The sequence below is a fragment of the Pelodiscus sinensis genome, chromosome 2 (genome assembly GCF_049634645.1).
Source record: "Pelodiscus sinensis isolate JC-2024 chromosome 2, ASM4963464v1, whole genome shotgun sequence".
Taxonomy (NCBI): Eukaryota; Metazoa; Chordata; order Testudines; family Trionychidae; genus Pelodiscus; species Pelodiscus sinensis.
In genome coordinates this window covers 85,343,276-85,368,527 of record NC_134712.1, presented here as the reverse complement: position 1 = coordinate 85,368,527, position 25,252 = coordinate 85,343,276, and the positions used below count along the sequence as shown (strand labels likewise).

Here is a 25,252-nt window from a genome sequence, read left to right as displayed (position 1 = left end):
TTGAGTCAAATGAAGAGTCAGTGGGTTAGTCAAGAGTCATTTGATCTATGCTAATGGAAATATTGTGTAACTCCTGCAGCTTTAAACATTTTGTGACATTTCAGACTTGGGGAATTGAAGCAAATGGCATGCAAGTGGAAGCAAACAGTTTCTGAGATTAAAAACTGACCTATGTAAAGAAGGCTTCATAGAAGGGAAAACAACAATAAAGGAAAATGAGGGTATTTTAAAAATGTGATGCAGTATATACTTACCTGAGACAGATTCTTGCCTGGACTTGCTTGTCATCAGACCAACAAAGGGCATAATTTTAGTATTGAAGTACTGCGATTATAAGGAATATTTCTGATGTCTCTGATAGTTGGTGTGGATGACTACAGCTCAGAGTCTGATGTGATTATTATACCTTCAGCCCTGGACTTTGTCTCACAAGATGAAATGTTGACGCCTTTGGGAAGACTGGACAAGTACGCTGCAAGTGAGAACATATTTAACAGGTACGCTTTTTAAATGTTCCGTTTCTGTTACAGAACAAGATGCATATTGTAAACTAATCTGATTTAGGTCTCTGACTACAGTTAACCAGTGTGACACATAAGTGATTTAATTTCTTTATAAAATACATTGTTAGGTTAAAATGCATACATTGATCTCCTCCTGCCAAAACCCAACAAGTATTTCTTACCTATTTAAGTGACCATAATTCTCAGAGATGCTCAGTACTTTACATAAAATGGACCATATCCGAATAGGTTCCTATGGATGTTTCCCCTCCCATAAACAATCACGTGGCAGTGCATGTGCAAGGCTGTCATGACTTATGTGCAAAAGTAATACAAGTTGGATCTCCCTGGTTTAGCACCCTGGGGACCTGACTGGTCCCAGATGAGGGATTTTGCCAGAGCAGAGGATGTCATTTTTGGACCCCAGACACCTGTCCCTGCTGAACACCTGGGCAGCCATTGTTGCTGTGGTTCTGCCAGTCAGCCTGGTGCTGGGGCTCTAGGCAGCCATGTGCACTGCATTCTGAGGCTCCAGCTATCTGTGCACGCCACACTGGGGCTCCTTGGGCAGCCACACATGTGCTGGAGCTCCCAGACCCGCTGGATAGCCACATACCAGGTCTCACAACCTGCTGGGCAGTCCTGCTGCCACACGCTGGGCAACCCCACTGTCAGCTCCCTGTGGGCAGCCCATTGCCTTGCCGGCCCCACAGGGATCCTTACTGCTGGCCCTGTAACATCCATACCGGGTCCCACCGCCTGGGCGGCTTTGCTCGGGTCTCCCTGGTCTGCTGGGGGGGAGGGGGCGCAGCTAGTGCGCCCCCCCCCCCCCCCCCCCCCCCCAGCAGACCAGGCTTTTGTTGCGGGACGCCTCGGGTAGAGCAGCTGGGGTGCTGCCGGGTTGGTCCTGTGGGAACCTACCGGGCAGCGCCCCAGCTGTTCTGTCCCAGGCTCCAGATTCAGCAGCTGTTGAAACTGATCAGGCTGATTCCAGGAAGCTGGGGGCAGAGCAACTCTGCCTCCGGCTTCCTGTAGTCAGCCCCTGGTCAGTTTCAGTGGCAGCAGCTGAATCTGGAGCCAGTTCCGACTTACATACAAATTCAACTTAAGAACAAACCTGTATAAAAAGTTTCTTGGTGTTTTAATATTGCTTATATTTTAGGTATAAACTATCTTTAATAATGTGTGTTTGTGCCATTCTTAATTTTTGGTCTTGTTTTTCATATACTTTTTCAGACACATTGCAGAGTAGCTTGTTAATTTTGGTATTTAGGGCCCCAGTCCTGTAAAGATTTACATATGCTTAAGTATATATGTAAATAGTCCGTTAAAAGTTGTGACATGCCCTCAATTTACCAGATTGGTCCTTCATTTTTCAGGCTTACCTGAAGTTTTTAAATGTTCTAATTTAGTAAAGTTTAGCATATAACAGCTGTGAAAAATTTTCTTCCTCTTCAGGTATCTCGCATTTAATAGTTCTTGGTGTAAATTTAGGTTAATTACTGTGGGGGAAATCCTCAACATCCAACATTTCCTCATAGTTTTGCTATTGAGGGTTGAATCAACAGATCACCAAAGTAGTGTTTTTTTTTAAATAAATGTTCTAAGTAAGGCCTATGGTAGTTTATTGTGGTATGTAATAACTAATTAGCGAGGAAAACAAAACTTTTGTAAATGTGAAGCCTATGAGGTTCAAACTTAACAGGAATAACTTTCCCCACATGCATCCTTGAAATGTTTTCAGCTCCACTTACTAAAATTCTTTTCTTTTTTTCTTTTTCCTTCCAATTGCCCTCTTTCCTAAACAAGTATCATGGATTTATTTCTCTCTTCTCATGACCCAATTATGAATTGATGCATGCATGTTCTTATAACTGCACTTACTGTTCTAAAGTGCATACATTTCAAATGAATATTATTCTGTTTCTAAGGAGAGCCTGTTAAAGTATACTTTCCAAAACACAGGCTCACAGAGTTTAAATAAGGAAGGTGTGTTGAAATGATGTCAACAGATGTTGGAGTTATAGATTTACCATTGCTCTCAAGCCGGTGTTAGGGGTCTTAGTCTACTTTATAATAACTTCTGATGTTTGCCAAGTCCAAGGGGTAAGGGATGGGTATTAATCTTTCCATTCATAGTGGTACGTTGCAGGTCAGTGTAAAACTGGGAATAGTTTCTGAAAATCTTAGGTTTGTTTCCTTGCTTGACAAATATTTTAATTACTAATAGTACAATTTCTCAAATCAAGTCCTGTTTTTCTTGTAAACTTGAAAAATCTTCCACATTGTGTTAGAAACCAAATGGAATTTTTTCTAACTTTCCTTTTATTTTTTCACCCTACAAGCACATGTTTAGAAATGTCGTATGCAAAGCTCTAGTAAAAGAGTCTTCCACCTCTTAGACCCCGTGATAGAAATTAATGGCAGAAAGGTGTAAAATGTTTGTATATGTGCTCTGTGAAGATGTCTCAGTGCTGGTTCCAAATCAGTAAGTGCTAAAAAGGAGCTTGGTGTGCCCGAGAAAAGTTATCTATGGTTCTTCAAGTATATATAACTGTAGATCCAACTATAGGCATGTATTTTTTTTTTTTGTACACACAAGGCAAGAGTGATTATATGTATATAAAAGTACCGACATCACTATATGAAGAACCTCATGGCTTCAGGAATCAAGGATTCTGAAGTTTCTGTAGGCTACTAAAAAGGACCTGTCCTATGAAGGGATGGAGTTGCTCAGTGATCACACAATGTTTTGCATTCTTTGAGAGATTTGAAGGCTACTTTGCAGTCCTTTAGAATTTATGCACTGTCTCCTTATCAAAAACCTTTCTGTTACACACCTCAGATGAAACAGAAGAGCCTGTGGTTTTGTACCAGAGAGCCCAGTTATCCACCCAGGAAAAAGCCCAGCTATACTGGGAGATGCCATTCTTTTACTTCTTAGTGACACATCATGCACTGGTGGCACCTCAGCATATTTGATGGGACTGTTGGGGCCATATCAGGGTTATTTCAGTGATCACAATTTTTGGAAGCCACCTGACACCAGAGAAAAGGGATGCCAGAATAGCCTTTGGCAGTGGTCTCTCTGAAATTTCATTCCTTATTCTCCCTTCACCTCATTTCCCTCCCTTTTCAGGCACTTCTCTCATAAGTACCTACTGCAGGTGGTTTAATTTCTTTGTCTATGAGCCAAAGGCAGTGGTACCTGAATACAGGGAAAGAGGCTTCTTTTTTCTTTATTTTCTCTTTCTGAAGAAAGTAGGCCTTCATTAGGGATGTGAAAGTGTAACCATGTTCATGGTTAATGGTTAACATGGCTACACCTACCTCCCTGTACAGGAGCTGCTTGCTGCCCTGCACTGCTGCCTCAGAAGCAGCAGCGTGGGGTGGCAGACAGGAGCTGGTATGCATAGAGCAGGCATGTCCAAAGTCCGGCCCGCGGGCCAATTGCGGCCCGTGTTCCGGTTTAATACGGCCCCACAGGTAATTTGGCAATATCTATCTTTTATGGCCCCCAACGAATCCATATGTATTGAGATGAATACATTGTAAAATCTCAGTTAATGTCAGTTGGTCTAAATCAGTTATAAATATATTTGGACACAACATGTATACTTGGTGTTATGTTCCTGTTCATATTTTTTGAACTTAAAAGTTGACAGACAACCTTTATTACCAATAATATGTAATGTACTTTACAATGTTCCTGACATATATTTCAGCTTCCTGGATTTTTTTTTCATCTGGCCTTCAGATATGAAAGGCAGAGTGATTTAACACCTGTTTAGATTGGTCATCCATGTGACGAAATGAAAAGTATGCCGTTTGCAATAAACTTTGCATAAAATAGTTAATTTGCATTTAATTTTAATGGTTCAAAGAATGTCAGGCAAAATGGTCGGCCCTCACGCATATTCACTTCATCAAATCTGGCCCTCTTTGAAAAAAGTTTGGACACCCCTGGCATAGAGAGAGCTGGCTTCTAGTCTGCACCTGCTCCTTAGAAGCCGCCTGCTGCCCTGTGCTGCTGCTTCTGTATCAAAGGCAACAGTGTGGGGCTGCAGGCAGGAGCTGATATGTGTGGAGAGCTAGCTTAAAAGCCACTTGCCACCCTACACTGCTGCTTCTGTATCAGAAGCAGCAGCATGGTGGTGGGGGGAGGAGGCAGGAGCCAGTATGTGCAAAGAGCTGTCTTAAAAGCTGGCCTTTACACACCGGTTCCTGGGGAGACGACTGCCGCTTTGTGTGTAATCATTGAAATTTTCAGTGATTACAAGGTTAATTAATTACATGCATTTTAACATCCCTAGTCTTCATGCTTTGGTAGATCTGAGGAGACTCCACATATACATACCTTGCCTTCGGTTCAGGATGTTAAAACTTGCCTCTCTTATTCCATCTCTTAAAGCTCAAAGCTGATTAGTGGCTTGACTTATAGGATGTGTTTCCATATAGTCATCCATACAGCCCTCAGGAAGTACCTGTGATGCACAGGGTGCCCAACCATTGCCAATACAGGGTAGTGCCATTTGGATTCTCCGTAGGATTGATGATCTTCACAAATTGCCTAGCGGTGATGGCAGTATGTTTAAGGAGACTGGATATTCATGTCTTCCTGTACTTAGACAATTGGTTGATCAGAGGCAGATCACAGAAGGAGACTAACTCTTGTTTCATTCCATCACAAATGATAGAGTTCATACAATCAACTCTCTGTTGGTGAAAGTCTATCTCCAGAGGCCTGGTTCTACATTTTCTGATCAATAATAAACAACCTAAAGTCAAGTCCAACTATGACAGCATAGACTTGCCAAGTTCTAGTTGGCTGCCAGGTGGGCACATAACTGACATCATGTGCCAAACTTCATCTGTGGCTCCTACGAATTTGGCCGAGGAGAGTGTACTCCTTGTCTGTCTACTACATGACCAAAGGTCCAACTCTAAGTCCTGAGAGACCTCTGGTAGTGATTAGATCCCAAGAGCAGGAAAAAGGATGCTCCGTATTCTGCTCCCTTTGACAATGACACTCATTACAGACACATTAGGAGCAGGATAGGGAGCCTAGCTAAACAAATTGTAGGTCTAGGGAACATGGCATCAAGATGACTTGAAACATAAACATCCTGGAGTTCATGACTGTAAGACTGGCTAATATGGCATTTTATACCTGCACTAGTTAGGCCTCAGCTGGAGTACTGTGTCCTGTTCTGGGCGCCACATTTCAAGAAAGATGTTGAGAAATTGGAAAGGGTACAGAGAAGAGCGACAAGAATGATTAAAGGCCTAGAGAACATGACCTATGAAGCCAGGCTTCATGAACTGGGCTTGTTTAGTTTGGAAAAAAGAAGATTAAGGGGGGACATGGTAGCGGTTTTCAAATATCTAAAAGGGTGTCACAAGGAGGAAGGAGAAAATTTGTTCCTCTTGGTTTCTGAGGACAGGACAAGGAGTAATGGGCTTAAAGTGCAGCAGGGGAGGTTTAGATTGGACATTAGGAAAAAATTCCTAACTGTCAGGGTGGTCAAACACTGGAATAAATTGCCAAAGGAGGTGGTGGAATCTCCCTCTCTGGAGATATTTAAGAACAGGTTAGATAGACATCTGTCAGGGATGGTGTAGATGGAGCTTGGTCCTGCCTTGAGGGTGGGGGGCTGGACTCGATGACCTCTTGAGGTCCCTTCCAGTCCTATGATTCTATGATACCCTCCTATGGAACTCCAGGATACGGCTCTTGATGGCCAATATGCAATATAAATAGAGGGGCTGGTTCATCACCTCTCTGTTAGGAAGTCATCAAGCTGTGACACATTGCCCAACATGGGATAATTCCATTGGCTTGTTCTCTTCCAGGAATCAGCAACAACCTAGCAGACTTTTTGAGTAGACCTGCAGTAGTCAGAAGTGGGTAGTTTCTGTGAAAATCCATTACAGAACTGGTATTTGGTCAGTATGGGATTTCCACAGTTGATCTTTTCACTGACAGAATAGTGCCAAATGCCCAAATTTTTTTTGTTCCAGAAGAGTAACATACCCTGTTGTTTTGCCAGTCTGCTTCCTCCAACAATAGACTCAAGTCATGAATGCATTTCCACCAATTTTCTCACCATTCACCAGATTGATGGCCAAGGTCAGAAGGGGCTACATTGATTCTCAGAGATCTTTACTGGCCAAAGCAGTTTTGGTTTACAGACCTATTGCAGGTATCCATTTCCCAGCCTGCCCAGATATGCTATCACAAAATTGCAATTAGATTCTGCACCCAGACCCACTATCTTTGCATTTGTTGACTTGAATGTTAGCTGATGGAGCTTCCAGCAATTAAGGAAATTCTCATACAGAGTAGACAGCCACATGCAGGAAAGATATGCTCTTTGGAATGGAAGAAATTCTCCATGTAAGCATCCCAATTCAATCTAAATTAGGGATGTTAAATTTAGATCAGTTAACTAATTGAATAGTCAGTGGGATTTCTGGGCTTTTGCTGCAGTTCAAAAGCGGAAGCCCCACATGGAGCATGGTTCCAGGAGAGGACGGACCCCTCACTCCCTGCAGCACCTGAGCCTTTGAAATGTACATTTCAAAAGGAAGCCCCACAGGAAGCTTGGAGCCAGCTTCTCCCACTGGTCCTGTACTCCCTGAGGGGCTTCTGCCCTGATGGCCACGAACAGGGGCTGGTGCCAGAGCAGCCTGTTTGCCATCGCCAGGGCTGGCCGCCGTGAATAGAGACTGCTCCGGCACCAGCCCCTGTCCACCGCAAACAGGCTACTGGACAATGAGTAAGCCAGGATTGAGCAGTCCCAGCTTGTGTTGATCACTACATCTCTGTATTTTAAATGTAGTAAGAGCCCAGCTGCTCTTACTACATTTAAAATGCAGAGCCACAGCACGGGTAGCTCTGGAGCCGGCACAAGTCAGGACTGCTCAGTCCCGGCTCAAGTCGGCTCCTCTGGAGCAACTCCTGCTGAAGCTCTGCAGAGGCGCTTATTGACTAATTGTATAGTAGATACAAATTATATTGACTATACGGTTAGCCAAATAATCACATTTTAACATCCTTAGTCTGGTCACCTTCTCTCTCCACGAACACTACATGGATACTTTTTGGTCAATTGATTACAAAACATTTGAATGAAGCATAAACATTTATCAAACTAGAATTTGTTCTGTTCCAGTTTAGTCAATGAGCATGTTTTTATTAGCTGTTTCTCTATTTAGAAATATGTACCACTTTACAGGTTGAAACTTGGCATGGGTGATCCTATTTCAAGAGCAGGCTTGGAAAAAGTGAAGAGTCTCTGTTGTATTTTTAAAGAAAAACAAGAGTGCTTACTTTTTTGTTTGTTTAAAACAGTTTTGCTGGTGGCTAGTGTGTAATATGGCTGGATTACTTTTGAGATTGGAAAAAATACTCATTTTAATTCTAGAAAAGTTTAAATGATGGTTAGTGTTGAGGCTTTACATTCATGGTAATCACCTGTATTTTCCTGGCTCTATTTAAATGAATTGCAAAGTTCCTAAAGCCCTGCTTATGTGAGAAATCCAAACATGTATTGGTAACCCAGCCTGTGACTCTCTTATGTGATCCAGTTTTAATTAATGTGTTTGATCTTTGTCTGCACAGCTGAATTTTTCCATGGCTCTCCCATTTGTTAACAGACTGTGCGTCCACACCTACGTCACTGTGTTAGTATCTGTTCATTCTGAGACTATTTAGGCAGTTATCCTTTAACTGCCTCAGGAATGGAATAGATTGTTTGAAGGACGTGCACAAAGAGCCTGCAGCTTGTGGGGGCAATGTACTCAGTTTTGGTTTTCTTACTGTAAAGAGAGCTAAAGGACCATCCAAACTGATGACAGTTGTGAGTATCTCATCTGTGTGGCCAAAAAGTGCAAAGAAAACCACATGCTCTGTGTTGGTCGCTTACAAGGCAAAATGTTGATAGTGGTGATGGTTACTAACCAGGTAGTAACCATGCTACCTGAACACATTTCATTTAGGGCAATCCATATCACTAACAAATTACAGTTTTAGTTTACAAATTAGTCTTGTTGTTTACATTTGTAGTCTAGACTTTAGTGTCAATATTGAGATGTTTTGGGTTAATTATAAAAATTTAATTAGTTAAAAATAGTGAATTAGGTGGTTCTTATTTACATGAATGCTGCATTTCTATTATTCTTCATGTATGTCCCAAGCATAAACAGAATTGTACTTGTGGTTCTGTTTATTTTCATGATGTATGTACATGACTTTGTTTAGGCTTTAGACAAAGTGCAGCATTGGTAAGTTATCTTTTAGTTTGGCTGTAGTTAGTCTCTACTGAGTGCTCATGCTTTCAATCAAAAAGCTGTTCTAAAAGCAAGAGTTTCGCCTGTCTCTGTCAAGTAAGAGAATTCATTGTTGAGGATGAAAATTTGACACACTCGATATTCATCTGCCCTGAAGATGGGGAATAATTCCAGGATGTTGACATTGCTTCTAAGTTCCTTATTCTTGTAAATTGAAGGGAGACTGCACATTTAATGTTAATAGTTCTGATGTATAGCATAGTTCTTTAACGTCTTAGTTTTCTTAAGATTATTTTAATTGAAGTTATTAGCTTAAAATTATTTAGATCCTTTTTTTTTTATAGTGTGGTTAAAAAAACTCCTTCACCCTCAAAGAAATATTGAGTAATCAGAAACGTTCTGTTTATTGCTTCCAAAAATTGTATGATATTTATTCTCTTATGAACTAGGCAAATGGTGGCGCGAAGTTTGCTGGACACTTTGAAGGAAGTCAGCGATGATGAGAGAGATTGTATTGCTGTGCTGGAAAGAATCAGCAGATTAGCTGATGATTCAGGTATGTAGTATGAAAGATCATAATGAATTAATGGAGGAAGATCAAAACGTTAAACATGAGTTGAGTATATTCTTGCTCCTCTTCCTTATTTAAAATAGGCTATCAGAATTCCATAATATTCTCTTTTTTTTTTTAAAGGAGATTTTCTTCCCCTCCTCTGCTGCTTTTCTCAAGACAGCTAATAATACTTGATTAATTTCTAGTGCTTTTGATGAATAGATGGCAATGAATGTTTGTATTATGTAATCATGTGCCCTGGAAGCATGTAGATGGGTGTGGCTCCCACTTGCTGTCAGTCTCTGAGGGATGCCAAACCCTTTTGCTGATTCTACTGAAATCACAGTCTAAATAAAGGAGGAAGTTAGCCAGCTCCAGTTCTTGGGCAGGGTAGAAACAGCAACTAGTTCAGGAGCCCAGGCCCTCAACGAGGGCGGGGCACCACATAGCCCTTAGGTAGCAGCGAGTTATTCTGGGCCCAGACACTTGGCTAGGGTGCGGCACCCAGCAAATGGTCTAGGTGGAACACCAGTAGTTAGACACCCAGGGTACGTCTAGACTACAGGGTTTTGTCGACAGAAGTTTTGTCGACAGATACTGTCGACAAAGCTTCTGTCGACAAAGAGCGTCTACACTACATTCAGTTCTGTCGACAAAGCAAGCTGCTTTGTCGACACGGCAGTGTAGACGCAAGGACAGTTTACATGCAATAATGCTTTCTGTCGACAGAACTCTGTCGACAGAAAGCGTTATGCCTCGTGAAATGAGGTTTACCAGCGTCGACAAAACTGCTGAGTCCTGTCGACGTTATGTCGACAGAACTCAGCAGTAGCGTGGACGCAGGTATAGTTTTGTCGACAAAAGTCCACTTTTGTCAACAAAACCCTGTAGTCTAGACACACCCCCAGTCTGTCGTTATGCCTCTGGTGGGCGACAGACAAGCATGGGCCTCTTGGCCTTGGGAAGGGGAATATTGCCACCACATGGGTAGGGGGACCCATATTCATGCGACTCCACTTTGTCCCAGCCTAAGGTCCTAACAGTGGCAGAGTTGTTTGCCACTGGATCAGTGAGGAATTCCACCATGATATGCTGACAGCATTTAAGATAGCTGACTGCAGACTGACTGAAGGGGTAATTCTGGACTCCTTCCTCCCTTCTCCTCCAGGTGTACGTGAACCCTGGGGTTGTCCTCTGTGTCCCAGTGGTAGTCCTGGTACCTTGGAGGTATCCTGAGGACAGCAGAAGTCTTCTGCCACTTCCAATTCCAGTAAAGGGCAAGAAGCATCTGTCTCCTTCCCTGAGCAACATGGCCTGCCTGTTATATTTCTGGTTTCTTTCCCACCCTTCTGCTTCCATCATGGCAGCCTAGGCATTCTGGGTTCCTCTCACCAGGGAACGGCTTCATTCTCTGAGGGAGGCCACACCCCTTGACTACACATCCCAAACTTACATGGTACACATTCTCTGCCCTAAAGAGTTGACAATTAAAGGGTGCTTAATTCTGTAAAAACTTTAAAAAACAGTAAATAGTCTGGTAGCACCTTAAAGAATAACAAAACAGTAGATGGTATCATGAGCTTTCGTGGGCACAACCCACTTCTTCAGATGATTAACTCGTCTACCCTTCTGAAGTTATTAATCCTGTAAGCTAGGGATAGGGAAACTTTTTTGTGGTCAGAGGCCACTAACCTACAGAAAAATAATTCAGCAAATCCACACAGTTGAGAAGCCAAAAAAAAAAAAAAGAACCCCCCAAACCAATTCTTAACCTGGTTTCCAGCTAAGGAGGAAAAAAGCCCTTAGAGACATTGCTCCCAACTGAGAAGCAAAAGGGAGAAAAAGCCCACTTCGTTCCCCTCACACTCCAGCCCCACAGGAGAGGGGAGGAGGGCATGCAGAGACTGGTGAGGCTTAGGGATTCCTCCCAGGGCTGGACTAACTCTTCTGCAGGACCGGAGCTAGTAAATTTTGTGAGGCCCCTTTTGTTTTGGAGTGGACCCAAAATAAGATGTTCAGTGTGCAGGAGGGAGCTGTTGGGGCAGGAGTGCATGGGGCTGTGTGGTATCTGGTTTGGAGGTGGAGTGCAGGATAAAGATGTTAAATTTAGATTAATCAACAAATCAAATAGTTGATGTAATTTGTATTGACTATTCGATTAGTCAATAAGGGCGCCTCTGCCTTTGAAATGTAGCAAGAGCTTTGCCAGCTCTTGCTGCATTTCAAAGGCAGAAGCACCGCGTGCTCCCTCCTTTGGACATCTGGGGCTCTTGTACATTTTAAAAGTAGGGATCATGGAGTATGGGGCCAACAGGGGACTGTTTGAGTCCACAGCTCGCCCCAGGCTTCCTGCAGTGCTTGTGCTTTTGAAATGTAGCAAGAGCCCTGCTCTTGATGCAATTCAAAAGTGTAAGCCCCACCAGTTCTCCACATTCCCTGCCCCTTCTTCCCACAGAGACGGTGCTGGGAGGAACTGGCTTTTAAGCCAGCTCCCCCCAGCACCAAATTCTGCTCCCCCACCCCCTTGCTGCCTCTCTCTGATAGAGGCAACAGGGAGGGGAAGCAACTACTCAGCTAGTAGCTTACATCCCTAGTGCAGGAGTTGGCTGGAGGTGAGAGATCTGGGAGGATTGTGGCGACTACCTGGTGCAGCGGAGAGGGACAAGTGGCTCTGTGCTACCTTGTGCTTGCAGATACCATCCCCTCCCACAGATACCATTGGCCATGATTCCTGTCCAATGAAAGGGACTAGAGAGGAGCCTGCAACTGAATGCAGAACAGAGATTCCTTGTGCTGCCATTCGCCTAGCTTTGGGGGAAGGGCAATGGCATTGCACAAAGTGGTTTCCCTCCTGCTGCCAGGCAGAGTTTGCATGAGGCCTGTGGCTTGGCTCGATCCCGCCTGTGAGGCTCCAGGCTCCCCCTCCTTGTGCTGGAGAGCCAGTGCTTGTATTCCAGCAACGTGGGGGTGCCAAGTCACACATTTGTGGTCCCCTTGTCCCTGTGGCTGGAGTACCAGTGCTCACTTGCCTTGCTGTAGGGAAGGCAGGGAGGCCCCGAGCCTTGTGGGATGGATCAAGGCAAGCTGCAGGTCACAGGTTCCCCTTCCCTGGCATAAGCCCTCTGCAAAACTTCCATTGGGTTCAGTAGGAGTTTCACATGCAGAGTATTCAGGCCCTACATTGATCAAATCAATCACCTGATAACACAAATTGCTGAGGTAAAGGAGGACGTGAGAACTGGTGATGAGGTGGAAGGATTTTGTTGTTGTAGTAGGGTTTTTAGGAGGAATTCAAAGGTTGAGGGAGGGCTTTGCTGATGGAACATTCTGAAACTTATGGATGTTTGAGATGTGAAGTCAAGAGTAGAAGGACCAGAATGGAAAAGTGAGGTCAGAGGACTGGGGAGAGATTAGGGAATAGTACTGAACATAGAGAAAAGAAACTAGGGAAATAGGTGCAGTAAAATTATATACGTTATGCTGTATGTATATTGTGCTGCATCAGAGGCAGCACCATCAGAGGGAGAAGCAGGTGGCTCTGTGGGAGCTGGTACATGGAGCCGGCTTCTCATCAGGGGCAGCAGCACTGGGAGGAGGGTGTGTGTAACCATGCATGTTAACCGATGAGCCCATGCTCATCAGTTAACCATGTAAATGGTTACTTTTTCACAGTGGTCCCCAACCAGTAAATTCTACCGGTAGATCTTGGAGCCTCTGACAGGTGATCTTAACTGATTTGGCCAAGAAGCTATCAAATGCCGGTACTTCAACTGCCTCTTTCCCCCACTGCTGCACATCTCCTGCCCTTTGCCTTGGAGCTGTCCCCTCCTCCCCCCGACACACACACTTGCTGTGCAGGGCAGGGAAGGGAAGGGAAGGGAGAGGAGGGGGACACTGAAGTCAGGGTGTCCCCCTCCCCCCCTGTATTCTGTCTCCACAGGATGGAGAGGGACACAACAGGGCTTGGGATGGAGGGAGTTTGCTGGCAGCTTTTGAGAGTGATGCAGGGCCAGGGCAGGGGTGAGCCTGCCTTAGCTCCACTGCACCACCTGCGGTAAGCAGTGTCTAGCTGGAGCCTGCATTCTGAACCCCTGCTCCAGTCATAAACCCCCTCCTGCACTGCAAGCCCCTGACCTAGCCCTGAGCCCACCCCCCAGACTCAAACTCCCTTTCAGAGCCTGTTCCCTGAATACCTTCCTGCACCCCAACTTCCTGCCCCAGGCTCAGCTCAGAGCCCCTCACACTCTGAATCCCTTAACCCAAGACCAAAGCCTGAACCCCAACCCTCTGCCCCGCCTGATGAAAGGGAGAGAAGATGCAGTAAACAGGGCTGGGGCCTTGAAGAAGGGGCAAAAAGGAGGTGAGGCAAGGGTATATGGGTTTGAGGTAGTTCCTGGATTGCACTTAAATTCAAAAAAGTGATCTTGTGCTTAAAAATGTTGGGTATCACTGCTTTTTCACATCTCTAGTAAGTAGCTCAGTGTGGGCACTGCATAATTTTGAGGGCCTAAATGACTATTCTTAACAAAACAAATACGTTATTTTAAAATATGCATTTTAAGATCTAAAAATAGTGGTAAATCATTGTTTCTAGGACACTTTCTGGCTTAGGTTTTACTTCTGAAACTATGTTTCTAAGCATCAGCCTGCCTATTTTTGTTTTGTAGCTGTGCTGAGCTCTAGCATCTCCCAGGGCCTCCAGTTAGTTTTGGGTTCTCAGCACATCTTGAAATAGGACAGATGTGTCTGAGATAAAAATAGCTGCATGCAGAGCTATGTATGTTTTGGTGCAATAATATCAGCCGTCTTTATTTCTGTAGTGAAGACGAAACCGAATGAGCAAGTTTGCTGCCTAAAGCTTTCATACATAACTAATATCAATTTGTCATATCTATTTGTAGAAGAAAGACTGAATACTGAGACCTGAGCTGTAATCTGCCTTGTTTCCCTTAGCAAAAGTTTTTGGATAGGACTGCTATTTGCTTACTCAGCAAAAGCAGCAGCTTTTTGTGCACTTTAGAATTCCAGTTTTGACATGATGTGGGTTTGATTCTGCAGCTGCTTCATGAGTGATCATGTCATTAATGTCATTGTGAGTTTCATGTATGGTACAGATGCATCAGGCCTGTTTTTTTTATGGCAGTCAATTTGAACATTCATTGTGCCTCTTAAATGAAAAATGGAAATAGATCTGTTGAAGCAGGTAAATGAGAGTTTAAATCTATCTCTTTAGTCTACTCTTCCTCGTAAAATAATAGTACTAATGTATAGTAAGAACAGGGATGTTAAATTTAGATTAATTAACTAATTGAATAGTTGATGGGATTTCTGCCTACTGGGCTATTGCTACAGTTCAAAAGTGGAAGCCCTGCAGGGAGTATGGGTCCAGCAGGGGACTGGTCCCACATTCCCTGCAGCTCCTGAGCCTTTGAAATGTACAAGAGCCTCAACAGAGCTCTTGTACATTTCAAAAAAGAAGCCCAGCATGGGGCCCTGGGGCCAGTGGGACAGTAACCTACTGGCCTCACACTTACTGAAGGGCTTCTGCTTTTGAAATGTACAAGAGCCCTTCAGGGCAGAATTGCAGCAGAAGTTGTGCCGCTTGTGCCATTTCCCACTGTGCCTATACCTCCCCTGCCCCCCGTGGAGACAGTGCTGGGGGGGAACTGGCTTTTAAGCTGGTTCCCTCCAGCATCTGCTCCCTGCCCTTGCTGCCTCTCTCTAATACAGGCAGCAAGGGGAAAGAAGCAACTAGTTGCATCACTAGGGATGGTCAACTAGTTGCTTACATCCCTAGGTAAGAAGTGGTATTTTTGAGACATAGATTATTTTGCTTGCTTTGTAAAACTTTTAAACAATTGAAAATGTTAAACTATTTGTGCTTTGAACTTGCTTAGTTTGACTCAGATCTTTGTATGGTGGTACTCTGGCTTCATTGTTAGAATGATATCAGAACCAAGCTCAGGTATCAAGAAAATCTCATTAGCATGTGAACTGCTGGAAGATCAGACTAACCTAATGTAGAGGCTTTCTCATTTTTTGACAGCTGATTTCCACCGTTACACTTGAACTATTATTGGGTTTTCTTCTGATTTTCACCATATGTCAGCTGGCTCAAATGAGAAACTGAGGTAGCTCTTTTTATTTTAGGTATGTTGTATAATTAAGTTTGAAGGCAGAAACAAATGAGAGTGAAAGGACTTGCTTTGAATGAGAGTCCACTAGTGGTATTCGTAATCAAATATAGCTATTATAGCTGGAGTGCTGGAAACACCTATATTGTATTAAGGTTGTATAAGAACTTCTATTGCAAACCCATATCTTCAGTCACTCAGTATAAAATCCATTATTGGGTTGAAATCTTGTAGTCATGGTCTCTACTCTTTATTAAGTTTGACCAAAAATGGTTCAGTTGCATCTGCGTTTGAATAGAAGAATAACGAGTAAAAGATGTTTTTATTATAAAAAATCTTATTCTGATAACACAGAAATTGCCATACATATCATACCAGTGATCTGTCTGGTCCAATACCCTTACCCAAAATGGTTGTTGCTTTAGAATAAAGTCAGTTCTAGATGAAGAAAAATAATAGTAGGCAGATTAATCCGCAACTGTCTAAGGAAGGTTTCCTCCTAACCCCCAGTAAATTAGATATTGGTGTCTGCCACAAAGTTTGAAGCTTTCTATTCCTTCTAAATGTTTTTTTTTTTTAAATATTTACTAGAGGACTGTGCCCACTGCACTTGCCAAGGCCACAACAGCCTTCACTCTCCCCTCCCCCCCCCCGGCTCCCAAGGAAGGTAGACTGAGGCTGTACAAGCCCTGTCTCTCTTCCTCCCCCCCCCCACACACACACACACTCCCCCGAGCTGAGGATAGGTGGAAGCAGTTGGTGGGATGCAGAATGATGTGATGATGGCACTCTGCCATCCTGCAGGAATTTTATACATATATGTATACATATACAGACACACACACACATGTGCGGAGAGTTGTGAAGTTGGTTTAGAATGAGTAGAGGTACAAGATAAGGAGATCCGATATCTCTGAGTATCTTCATCATGCACCTAGAGAGAGCGATGGACAAGATTAAGGAAGAGGTAGAAGGGATATCGGTGCACGAGATGAGAATTAACAACTTGTGGCTCACGGATGATACAGTTATAATCGAGGAAAATGAAGAGAAGCTAGCAAGAAGGGTTCAGGTGCTAAATGAGCAGGGCTTAACAAATAATGTAATCTATTCTCCCATGGTGAGTAGATTACAACCTGGAAGAGCCAGCGCAGAGCGATCTGCACAGCGCGCAGAACCGCACGGCTGGCGAACAGGGCTCGCCGCTGCTTGGCGAGCCCTATAAATGAGGAAGGGAAGCGGTATGGACTGATTATATATATCAATAAAACAAAGACAGTGGTATTTGGAGATAAGGAAATAGGAAGTTAGATCAGTGTAGATGGCCTCAAACTAGAGAATGTAGAGAAAGAAGTTCATGTATTTGTGGAGCAACATGACGTATGATCTAGACTGTAAGAAGGAAATAGCGACTAGAATAGTGCAAGAGTGAGTTTGAAGGCGATGGATAAGATCTGGAAAAGTAAAGCAATTAGCTTAGGAATGAAGCTGAGTGTCTTGAAAAACGTATGTATTTAGCAGCATGTTGTCCGGGCTGTGAGACATGGGTGATAATGAATGATTCGAAAAGAAGGATATTGGCGTTCAAGAGGAGTTGTTATATATAGATCCTGAGAATAGGATGGATGCAGAAGGTTACCAGCGAGGAATTATATGGGAAGATACAGCCGAAAGAGAACTTACTGCAGAAGGTTATACAATGGAAGTTACAGCTATTCGGGCATATCTGCAGAAAGAACAACGAGTGAAAAGTTAAGACCCTGGTATTCGGCATAATGGATGGTCCGAATAGGAGAGGCAGACCCCACAGAGAATGGGTAGATGATATAGTATATTGACGCAGAGCTAATCTACAGAAACTAAGCCACTCCGCACTGGACAGAGAAAAATGGAAGGAAATAGTGAGCGAGGCATCGGACACCAATGGGTGTTGAGCCCATGGTTGATGATGATGATAATATAGAGAGATATAGATATATATGAATGAGAGACAGACAGACTACTATACTCTGGGAGGAGGGTATCGTTACTTACAAGCATTTTTTTGAATTCTACCAAGCCCTTGACTTCCCTGAAAATTTGTGGTAAAGAGAGTTCCACAGACTGAGAGATTATATTTTGTATGGGAAAAATATTTCCTCTTCTGAATTTCTTTCAATTTTATTAACCACCTAGTTCTTACATAAAAAGCATGAATGGTGGTTAATGTACAAACAGATCTCCCTTGTGTACTTGTATGAAGTCCATCACCATAGAATCTGAATGCCTTACAACCGTTAATTGACTTGTCCTTCCAACGCTCTTGTGACCTATAATGTATTCACCCTTGTGAAAGCTTGTCTTGCAGTGAACACATGGAATTGGGATTGAGGGGTCACTTTCCAGCTTTGCCACAGTCTCTTTTGTGAGCATGGACATGTTACTTGTGTCTCCTTTTGCCATTTATAAAATGGGGTTAATTGTACTTCTCTACCTATCAATAATCGTGATAATTTGTCCTCATTTGATTTCGTAGTACAAGTTGCACCTCTATAAAGTAGGTCCCCTAGACGATCGAGATATAAAAGGAGCAATCAAGGACGATAAAGCCATTGCAGAGAAACTAAATGATTTCTTTGCTTCAGTCTTCACGGCTGAGGATGTTAGGAAGATTCCCAAATCTGCACCATCCTTTGTGGGTGGTGAATCTGAGGAGCTGTCCTGGATTGAAGTGTCATTAGAGGAGGTTTTGGAACAAATAAGAAAACTTAATGTTAACAAATCACCGGGACCGGATGGCATTCATCCATTTTCAGAATGGAGAGGGGTAACTAGTGGTGTCCCCTGAGGGTCAGTCCTGGGACCAATCCTGTTCAACTTATTCATAAATGATCTGGAGAAAGGGGTAAGCAGTGAGGCGGTAAAGTTTGCGGATGATACTAAACTGTTTAAGATAGTCAAGACAGAAGCAGACTGTGAAGAACTTCAAAAAGATCTCACCAAACTGAGTGATTGGGCAACAAAATGGCAAATGAAATTTAATGTGGATAAGTGTAAAGTAATGCACATCAGGAAAAATAACCTCAAGTATACGTACAGTATGGTGGGGGCTAATTTGGCTACGACAAATCAGGAAAGAGATCTTGGCGTTATCGTGGATAGTTCTCTGAAAACTTCCACACAGTGTGCAGCGGTGGTCAAAAAGGCAAATAGGATGTTAGGAATTATTAAGAAAGGGATAGAAAATAAGACACAGAACATCTTACTGCCCCTGTATAAAACTATGGCACGCCCACATCTTGAATACTGTGTACAGATGTGGTCTCCTCACCTCAAAAAAGATATTTTGGCGTTAGAAAGGGTTCAGAAAAGGGTAACTAAAATGATTAGGGGTTTGGAACGGGTCCCATATGAAGAGAGGTTAAAGCGACTAAGGCTTTTCAGTTTAAAAAAGAGGAGAGTGAGGGGGGATATGATAGAGGTATATAAAATCATGAGTGGTGTGGAGAGGGTGAATAAAAAAAGTTATTTATTAGTTCCCATAATAGAAGAACTAGAGGACACCAAATGAAGTTAATGGGTCGCAGGTTTAAAACTAATAAAAGAAAGTTCTTCACACAGCGTGTAGTCAACCTGTGGAACTCCTTGCCAGAGGAGGCTGTGAAGGCTAGGATTATAACAGAGTTTAAAGAGAAGCTAGATAATTTCATGGAGGTTAGGTCCATAAAAGGCTATTAGCCAGGGGATAGAAAATGGTATCCCTGGCCTCTGTTTGTCAGAGGCTGGAGAAGGAGGGCAGGAGACAAATCACTTGATCATTGTCTTCGGTTCATCCCCTCTGGGGCACCTGGTGTTGGCCGCTGTCGGCAGACAGGCTACTGGGCTAGATGGACCTTTGGTCTTACCCAGTACAGCCATTCTTATGTTCTTATGGCTCTCTGGTCTAGTTCCAGGATCAGTGTGTCCTGGTGCACTGCATAGGTTGGGTAGCCTGGCGATGGGGGAGGGGCATGGGAGACAAGCGCGCTACTCGGCTGGGTGGGGGGTGGTGGAGACAGCTGGGAAGGCCAATGTGTGGCCCAGCTAGACTGTGGGGGTAAGGGGGTGGAGGCCCAGCACATGCAACCTGACTGGGAGGAGGTGGAGCCAGAAAGGCTGATGTGTGGCCTAGCTGGACTGGGAGGAGTTAGAGGGGGTCAAGAAGTCTGGCTTGCTATCTAGCTGGGAAGCCCAGTGGGGCAGCAGGGAAGGGGGACCAGAAATGACCTCTTCTGATTCAGCAAAATGTCTTATCTGGGACCAGTCAGGCCCTGAGGGTGCTGAACCAGAGAGGTCCAACCTGTATCCATGTTTGTTTAATCAGACTTGTAGGCTGATGGTGCCATTAACTCCCTTTTGAAGTTAATCTTTGATTCTCATTCAACATGTTAGTTTTGCAGCGTCTGTAATACTGGTCCCCCTTCAGTTATAGCATCTGTAAGGCAGGTACTGTGTCTTTAAGGTACTATAAAAACGTAGTAACATAATAAACCTTTTTATTATTGGGCCCCACCTGCCACTCTAATGGCTTTTGAATGGTTAGAGCAGGGTGACGTATTCAAAAAAAGAGAAAAAAATTGTAAAAAAGTGACTGACCCTTTTATAAGCCAACTCCAGGGTATAGTCACAGCTTGTCAGTTTCAGCATGGGCTGAGGGACGTGCAGACTGCAGGGTATGGAGCTTCTTAAGTCCCACTGGCTGCTGTTTGCCTCGCTGCTTCCTCAGCTCCTGTCCTCTCCATCCCCTGCCCATCCACTGAGCGAAGGGGCTCTCGTGGCCAAAGGGAGCTCTGGAGCTGCCAGCATCTCAAGGGCAGAACTTTGGGAGGGTAGGGGGCAAAGGCAGAAGGATAGGGGGCAAGGGCGGAACAGAGTGGGTGAGGGACAAGCAGCCATGTGCACCAGGACGCAGCTTGCTTTTGATCCCGTTCCCCAGACACTAAGGGTGTGCAGTCTAGGACTACATGGGGACTCTCCTGTTGACTCCAGGCTCCACACTGTGCTGACTCTTTGAAATGCTGCGTGCAGCCTGGGTCAGCTGGCCCTGGCCTGCATGCAGCATTTCAAAGCAGCAGTGCCACGTGGAGCCCAGTGTCTGGCCCCAGGCTCCACACAGCCCTGCTGCTTTGAAGCACCCCTTCTTTCCCTCCTCTCCCTTGCTGCCTCTTTCTGATGGATCTTTCTGATAGAGGCAGTAAGAGGGGAGGAGAGGAAGCGACTAGTTGACTAGCCTTTGCTTATCGGATAGTTGACTAGTCGTTCAGGTCCCTACTGAGAGGCATACGTCGCGTACAAGCACTTTCCCCACGCTTCCTTAGCTTTCAGAGAACAGGATCAAAAGCAAGCCACATCCCGGCATGCACAGCTGCTGACCTCACCCCATGCTCCAGGTGGTGGGTCCAATACTTACTTTTAAAAACTTTCCACGGATCCTCTGCAGTGCCCTTACAGATCCCCAGGGGTCTGTGGACCACAGGTTGGGAACCACTGCCATAAAGCACAAAATCTACTTGGAAGCCCAGTATCTACCAGGGCTACAGAATATTCTGATGGATGTCCTCAGTGGGACCTTTATAGTTCAAAAGTGATCAGTCTGGGAAGATGTGATACGATCAATCTTCCACAGGTAGGGGACTCCCCATCTAGATCTGTTAGCTGCCCCACAGAACAAAAAGTGCCTTGACTTTTTTGTTCATTCCAGAATCACTATCAGGATTCCATGGGAGACACATTCACTCTGCACTAGCGGGGAATGTCCCTCCTGTGTGCATTTTCCCACAATTCCCTTGGGACATCGGGTCCCACTAAAAGCCCAGAGGAACAGGGCCTATCTAATTTTGGTAGCACTGGCGTGGCTGTGCCAACATTGGTTCTCCACTCTGCTCAACTTGTCGCTGGAAGCCCTGATAGCCCTTCCTCTGTACCCAGACCTCCTGATGCAGCATCAGGGGCATCACAGACACCCGGATTTGCGCTCACTCCATCTAACAGAGTGGAAACAGGCTGGTTCAATTCGCAAGAGCTTCTGTGCTTGGCCAAGGTACAAGAGGTCATCTTGGGCAACAGAAAGCTCTCTACCATGGCAGTGTACTTGGCCAAATGGAAAAGGTTCTCCAGTTGGTGTGTGGAGCGGGATGTTTCTCCTGGGTGGGCACCTATTCTGTGGTGCTGCAGTACCTGTTGCACCAACGGTCGGAGGGACTAGCGCCCTCTTTAGTCAAAGTTCACTTGGTGGTGGTATCTGCCTTTTACCCAGGTTACTCCCAGCATTCCCTGTTTGGCCACCCCATGGTGACATGTTTTAGGAAGGAGTTAGACAGATTATATCTGTATTATCGTCCACTTGTACCCGCTTGGGACATGTACCTAATGCTCATTAACTCATGGAACCTCCCTTTGAACCAATGGCTGAGTGTTCATTGCTTCATCTCTCTGTGAAAGTAGCCTTCCTGGTGTCTGTCTCCTCAGAAAGGAGAGTGTCTGAGTTGAGGACCCTATCATCAGAACTACCGTACACAGTCTTCCACAAGGATAAAGTGCAGCTCAGGCTGCATTAATCTTTCTTACCAAAAGTGGTCTCCTAATTCCATCTGACCCAAGAGATCTTCCTTCCAGTTTTCTATCCCAGGCCACACACTAGTGCTAGGCAGAGAGTGCTTCACACGCTGGATATGAGACGGGTATTAGCTTTTTACATAGATCGCACTAGGCCATTTAGAAAGTCCATGCAGCTATTTGTGGCGTTGGCAGAATGTATGAAAGGTGACCCGGTTTCTATGCAGTGTATATCTCCCTGGATAGTGTGGTGCATATTCACCTGTTATGACCTAGCAGGAGTCCCTCCCCCACTGGTCACAGGACATTCGACTAGAGCACAAGCCTTGTCAATGGCTTTTGTGGCACAGCTTCTCATACAGGAGATCTGTAGGGTGGCCACATGGTCTTTGATTCATATGTTCACGGCCCACTATGCAAGCGATAAATTCTCCAGGGAAGATGCAGCTGTTGGTAGGGCAGTGCTGCCATCAGTCATTCCAAACTCTGACCTCACCTCCATGGGGTAGCAGCTTAGGAGTCACCCAATTGGAATCACCGTGAATAAGCACTTGAAGAAAAAAAGACAGTTACTTGTTCTCATAACTGGTGTTCTTCGAGATGTGTTGTTCACGTCCGTTCCAATACCCATCCTCCTTCTCCACTGTCGGAGTAGCTGGCAAGAAGAAACTGAGGGGGAGGGTAGGATCAGCAGTGGTGTATATATGCACTGTTATAGCAGCGCCACTCTAGGGGTTTCCGCAGCCGAGCCTACAGGAGCTGTTAGGAAAAGAGTTTCCAATGCTTGTGCATGTGGTGTGTGTACACCTGATTGGAATGGATGTGAACAACACATCTTGAAGAACACTAGTTATGAGAACAGGTAACTGTCTTTTCTCTAACTTGACAGTTTTTCAAGCAGACATTCTCTCCTTGAACCATTAATCCCTAGATTGATTTACTCCTGTGTGGTTAGCAAGGCATATCGAAAGAGCAAAGCATCATAGTGGGCAGCCTATAGAAACAGACTGTAGTCTTGTCTGTGTATCAGTCCAGTTTTTTGTTGAATGCAATTAGCAAAGTCTGTGTTGGATGGAGGAAGAGGTGAAAGGGAGGGTGAAGTGAGTGAGTGATGAAGTGGTAGGGTGAGGATTAAAAAGCATAATGGAAGAGAATTGGAAGGAAGAGGAGAGAGGGTAACAAAGGAAGAAAATGGTATATGGAAAATAGTATATATTAGATGGAAGGAGAGAAGGGAATAAAGCTTTAAGAGTTGGTAATGTATTACTGTTTGTTCTAACTATCACAAGAGGACAAATTGACAAGTTCATGTAAACTATATAAATATATATGCAAATTAGATTCTGCCCTCAGGCTCTTGGTAAGTTGCCATTGTGATTCTCAGTGTTTATTGGATAGTTGACACACTAGTCGATTAGTCACTCTCCCTCCGTCCCCTTGTTGCCTCTTTCTAATAGAGATAGCAAGGGGCGGGGAAAGAGGAAGGGGTGCTGCAAAGCAGCAGTGCTGCGTGGAGCCCAAGGTCTGCCTCTTTGAAACGCCGGGAGGAAGTCCCCTGCTTGTCCTGGGCTGCACGTGGCGTTTCAAAGAGCAGCGCTGTGTAAAGCCCAGGGACAGTTCTCCAGCTGACCCTGGGTTCCATGCAGTACTGCCACTTCGATACGCTGCGGGGAGCACAGGGCCAGCAGGGGACTTGTAGTTCTTTGAAAAGTTTACAGCTGAACATTGATTTTATTTAATAGTTTTTAAACTTTTCTATGCAGAAGAAAAATGCTGAGTTCTCTTTATTATTTTTAGTAGTTTACATTTAACACAGTACTGTACATTATTTACTTATTTTTCTTCTGCCTGATTGCATACTGCCAATTCCAAATGAGACTTGTGGTTGACTGGCCTGTTCATAATGAAGTTCTGCTGTAAATCTTACCGGGTGGTTTGCCAATTGGGAAGAGCAAAACTGTATCAATTTACCCTTGAATCATTTTTTCAAGTTCACATCCAGGAGAATTAAAAACAAAATTTTGAAAAGAGAAAAACCCTTAAATTGTGGAGCACAGTTATGTGTTCTGCAGCTGCTTAGTCATGTGAGTCCTTGGTGGAGCTACATTGAGTTTTAACAAATGAAATAAACAAACACAAGAAACTTGGGTGTAAAGCTTGAAAAGTAGCCAGTCTTTCAGATATCAGGAGAAAGTATATGTTTGAGAAGTTACACATTTGTCTCTGATAATTTGCTATAAGAAGACACAAAGATACACTTTTAGGCAAGATTTCTCAAACTTCTTTGCACTCTCTTCTCACAACAAAAATTATACGACCCTGGAAAAGGGACCAAAGCCTGAGCTTCACCTCCCCAGGTGAGTGGGACGAAACCTCAGCCCTGCTGGCGGGGACTGTTTTGGCATCAGCCCTGGGCAGTGGTGCTCAGACTTTGGCTTTAACTCCATACGTTAGCAGGTCTAATGCCATCACTGGCAATACCATTAAAACGGGATCACAACCCGCTTTGGGGTTCTGATCATTGTTTGAGAACCACTGCTTTCAGATGACAACATTCATAAAGGGAGCATTTTAATGTTTCTCCAACAAAGGTAGAAAATTATTTTTTCAGACAAACTTATGGAAAATGTAATAGTCCTCTGAAGATGTATTGTGGTGTTTAGAGTACAATCATTAAAGTTTAGAAATAGCATTATTTAGCCCTGATTGAAGTATTGATTCAACCCAACTTTTTTATTTATTTGCATTTTGTTAGTACATAGAGGCCTGGGCCTGTTAAACTAAACCGTGTGCAAACATAAAACACAGATATGGTTCCTATCCTGAAGACCTTACAGTCTAAGTAATAAGCTTAACCAGAGCCTTCATAATCTTTTTATTACTAGGGATGTTAACATATAGTTGTGTAAACAATTAATAAACCTGGGTTTCCTGGTTAATCTGAAAGACTACACGTACTCCTCCCCACCCCCTTGCTGATGTGGCAGCACGCAAGGAAAGCAGGAGCCGGTGCCTGTGGGAAGGTGGCTTAAAAGAGGCAGCAGCGTGGGGGAGGGGGCAGGCAGGATGCTGGATCAGCCCCTGTCCATGTGGAGCTCGGGCCCTCCATGGACAGAGGCTGCTGCTGCCACCCTGTACTGCTGCCTCTGATACAGAGATCTCTGCGGGGATCCTACAAAGAAGTGTTCTTTACTACA

At 44.2% G+C, this 25,252-nt stretch overlaps 1 protein-coding gene across 10 annotated transcripts in view; it reads left to right on the top strand.

Annotated features, from left to right (window-relative positions):
* The window catches only part of PPP4R1 (protein phosphatase 4 regulatory subunit 1), an 87,122-nt gene that overhangs the window by 20,489 nt on the left and 41,381 nt on the right, over positions 1–25,252 (top strand). For 5 of the 10 annotated variants that reach the window (XM_075920971.1, XM_075920972.1, XM_075920977.1 and 2 more), the window contains 2 exons: positions 362–497; positions 9,245–9,351. The exons of 1 other annotated variant lie outside the window; for it this stretch is intronic. In XM_075920971.1, coding sequence (XP_075777086.1) covers positions 362–497; positions 9,245–9,351 — 243 coding nt within the window. Of the gene's footprint in view, positions 1–361; positions 498–9,244; positions 9,352–25,252 lie in introns of those variants that run through there. 4 more of the 10 variants (XM_075920974.1, XM_075920975.1, XM_075920979.1 and 1 more) reach the window with 3 other exon arrangements.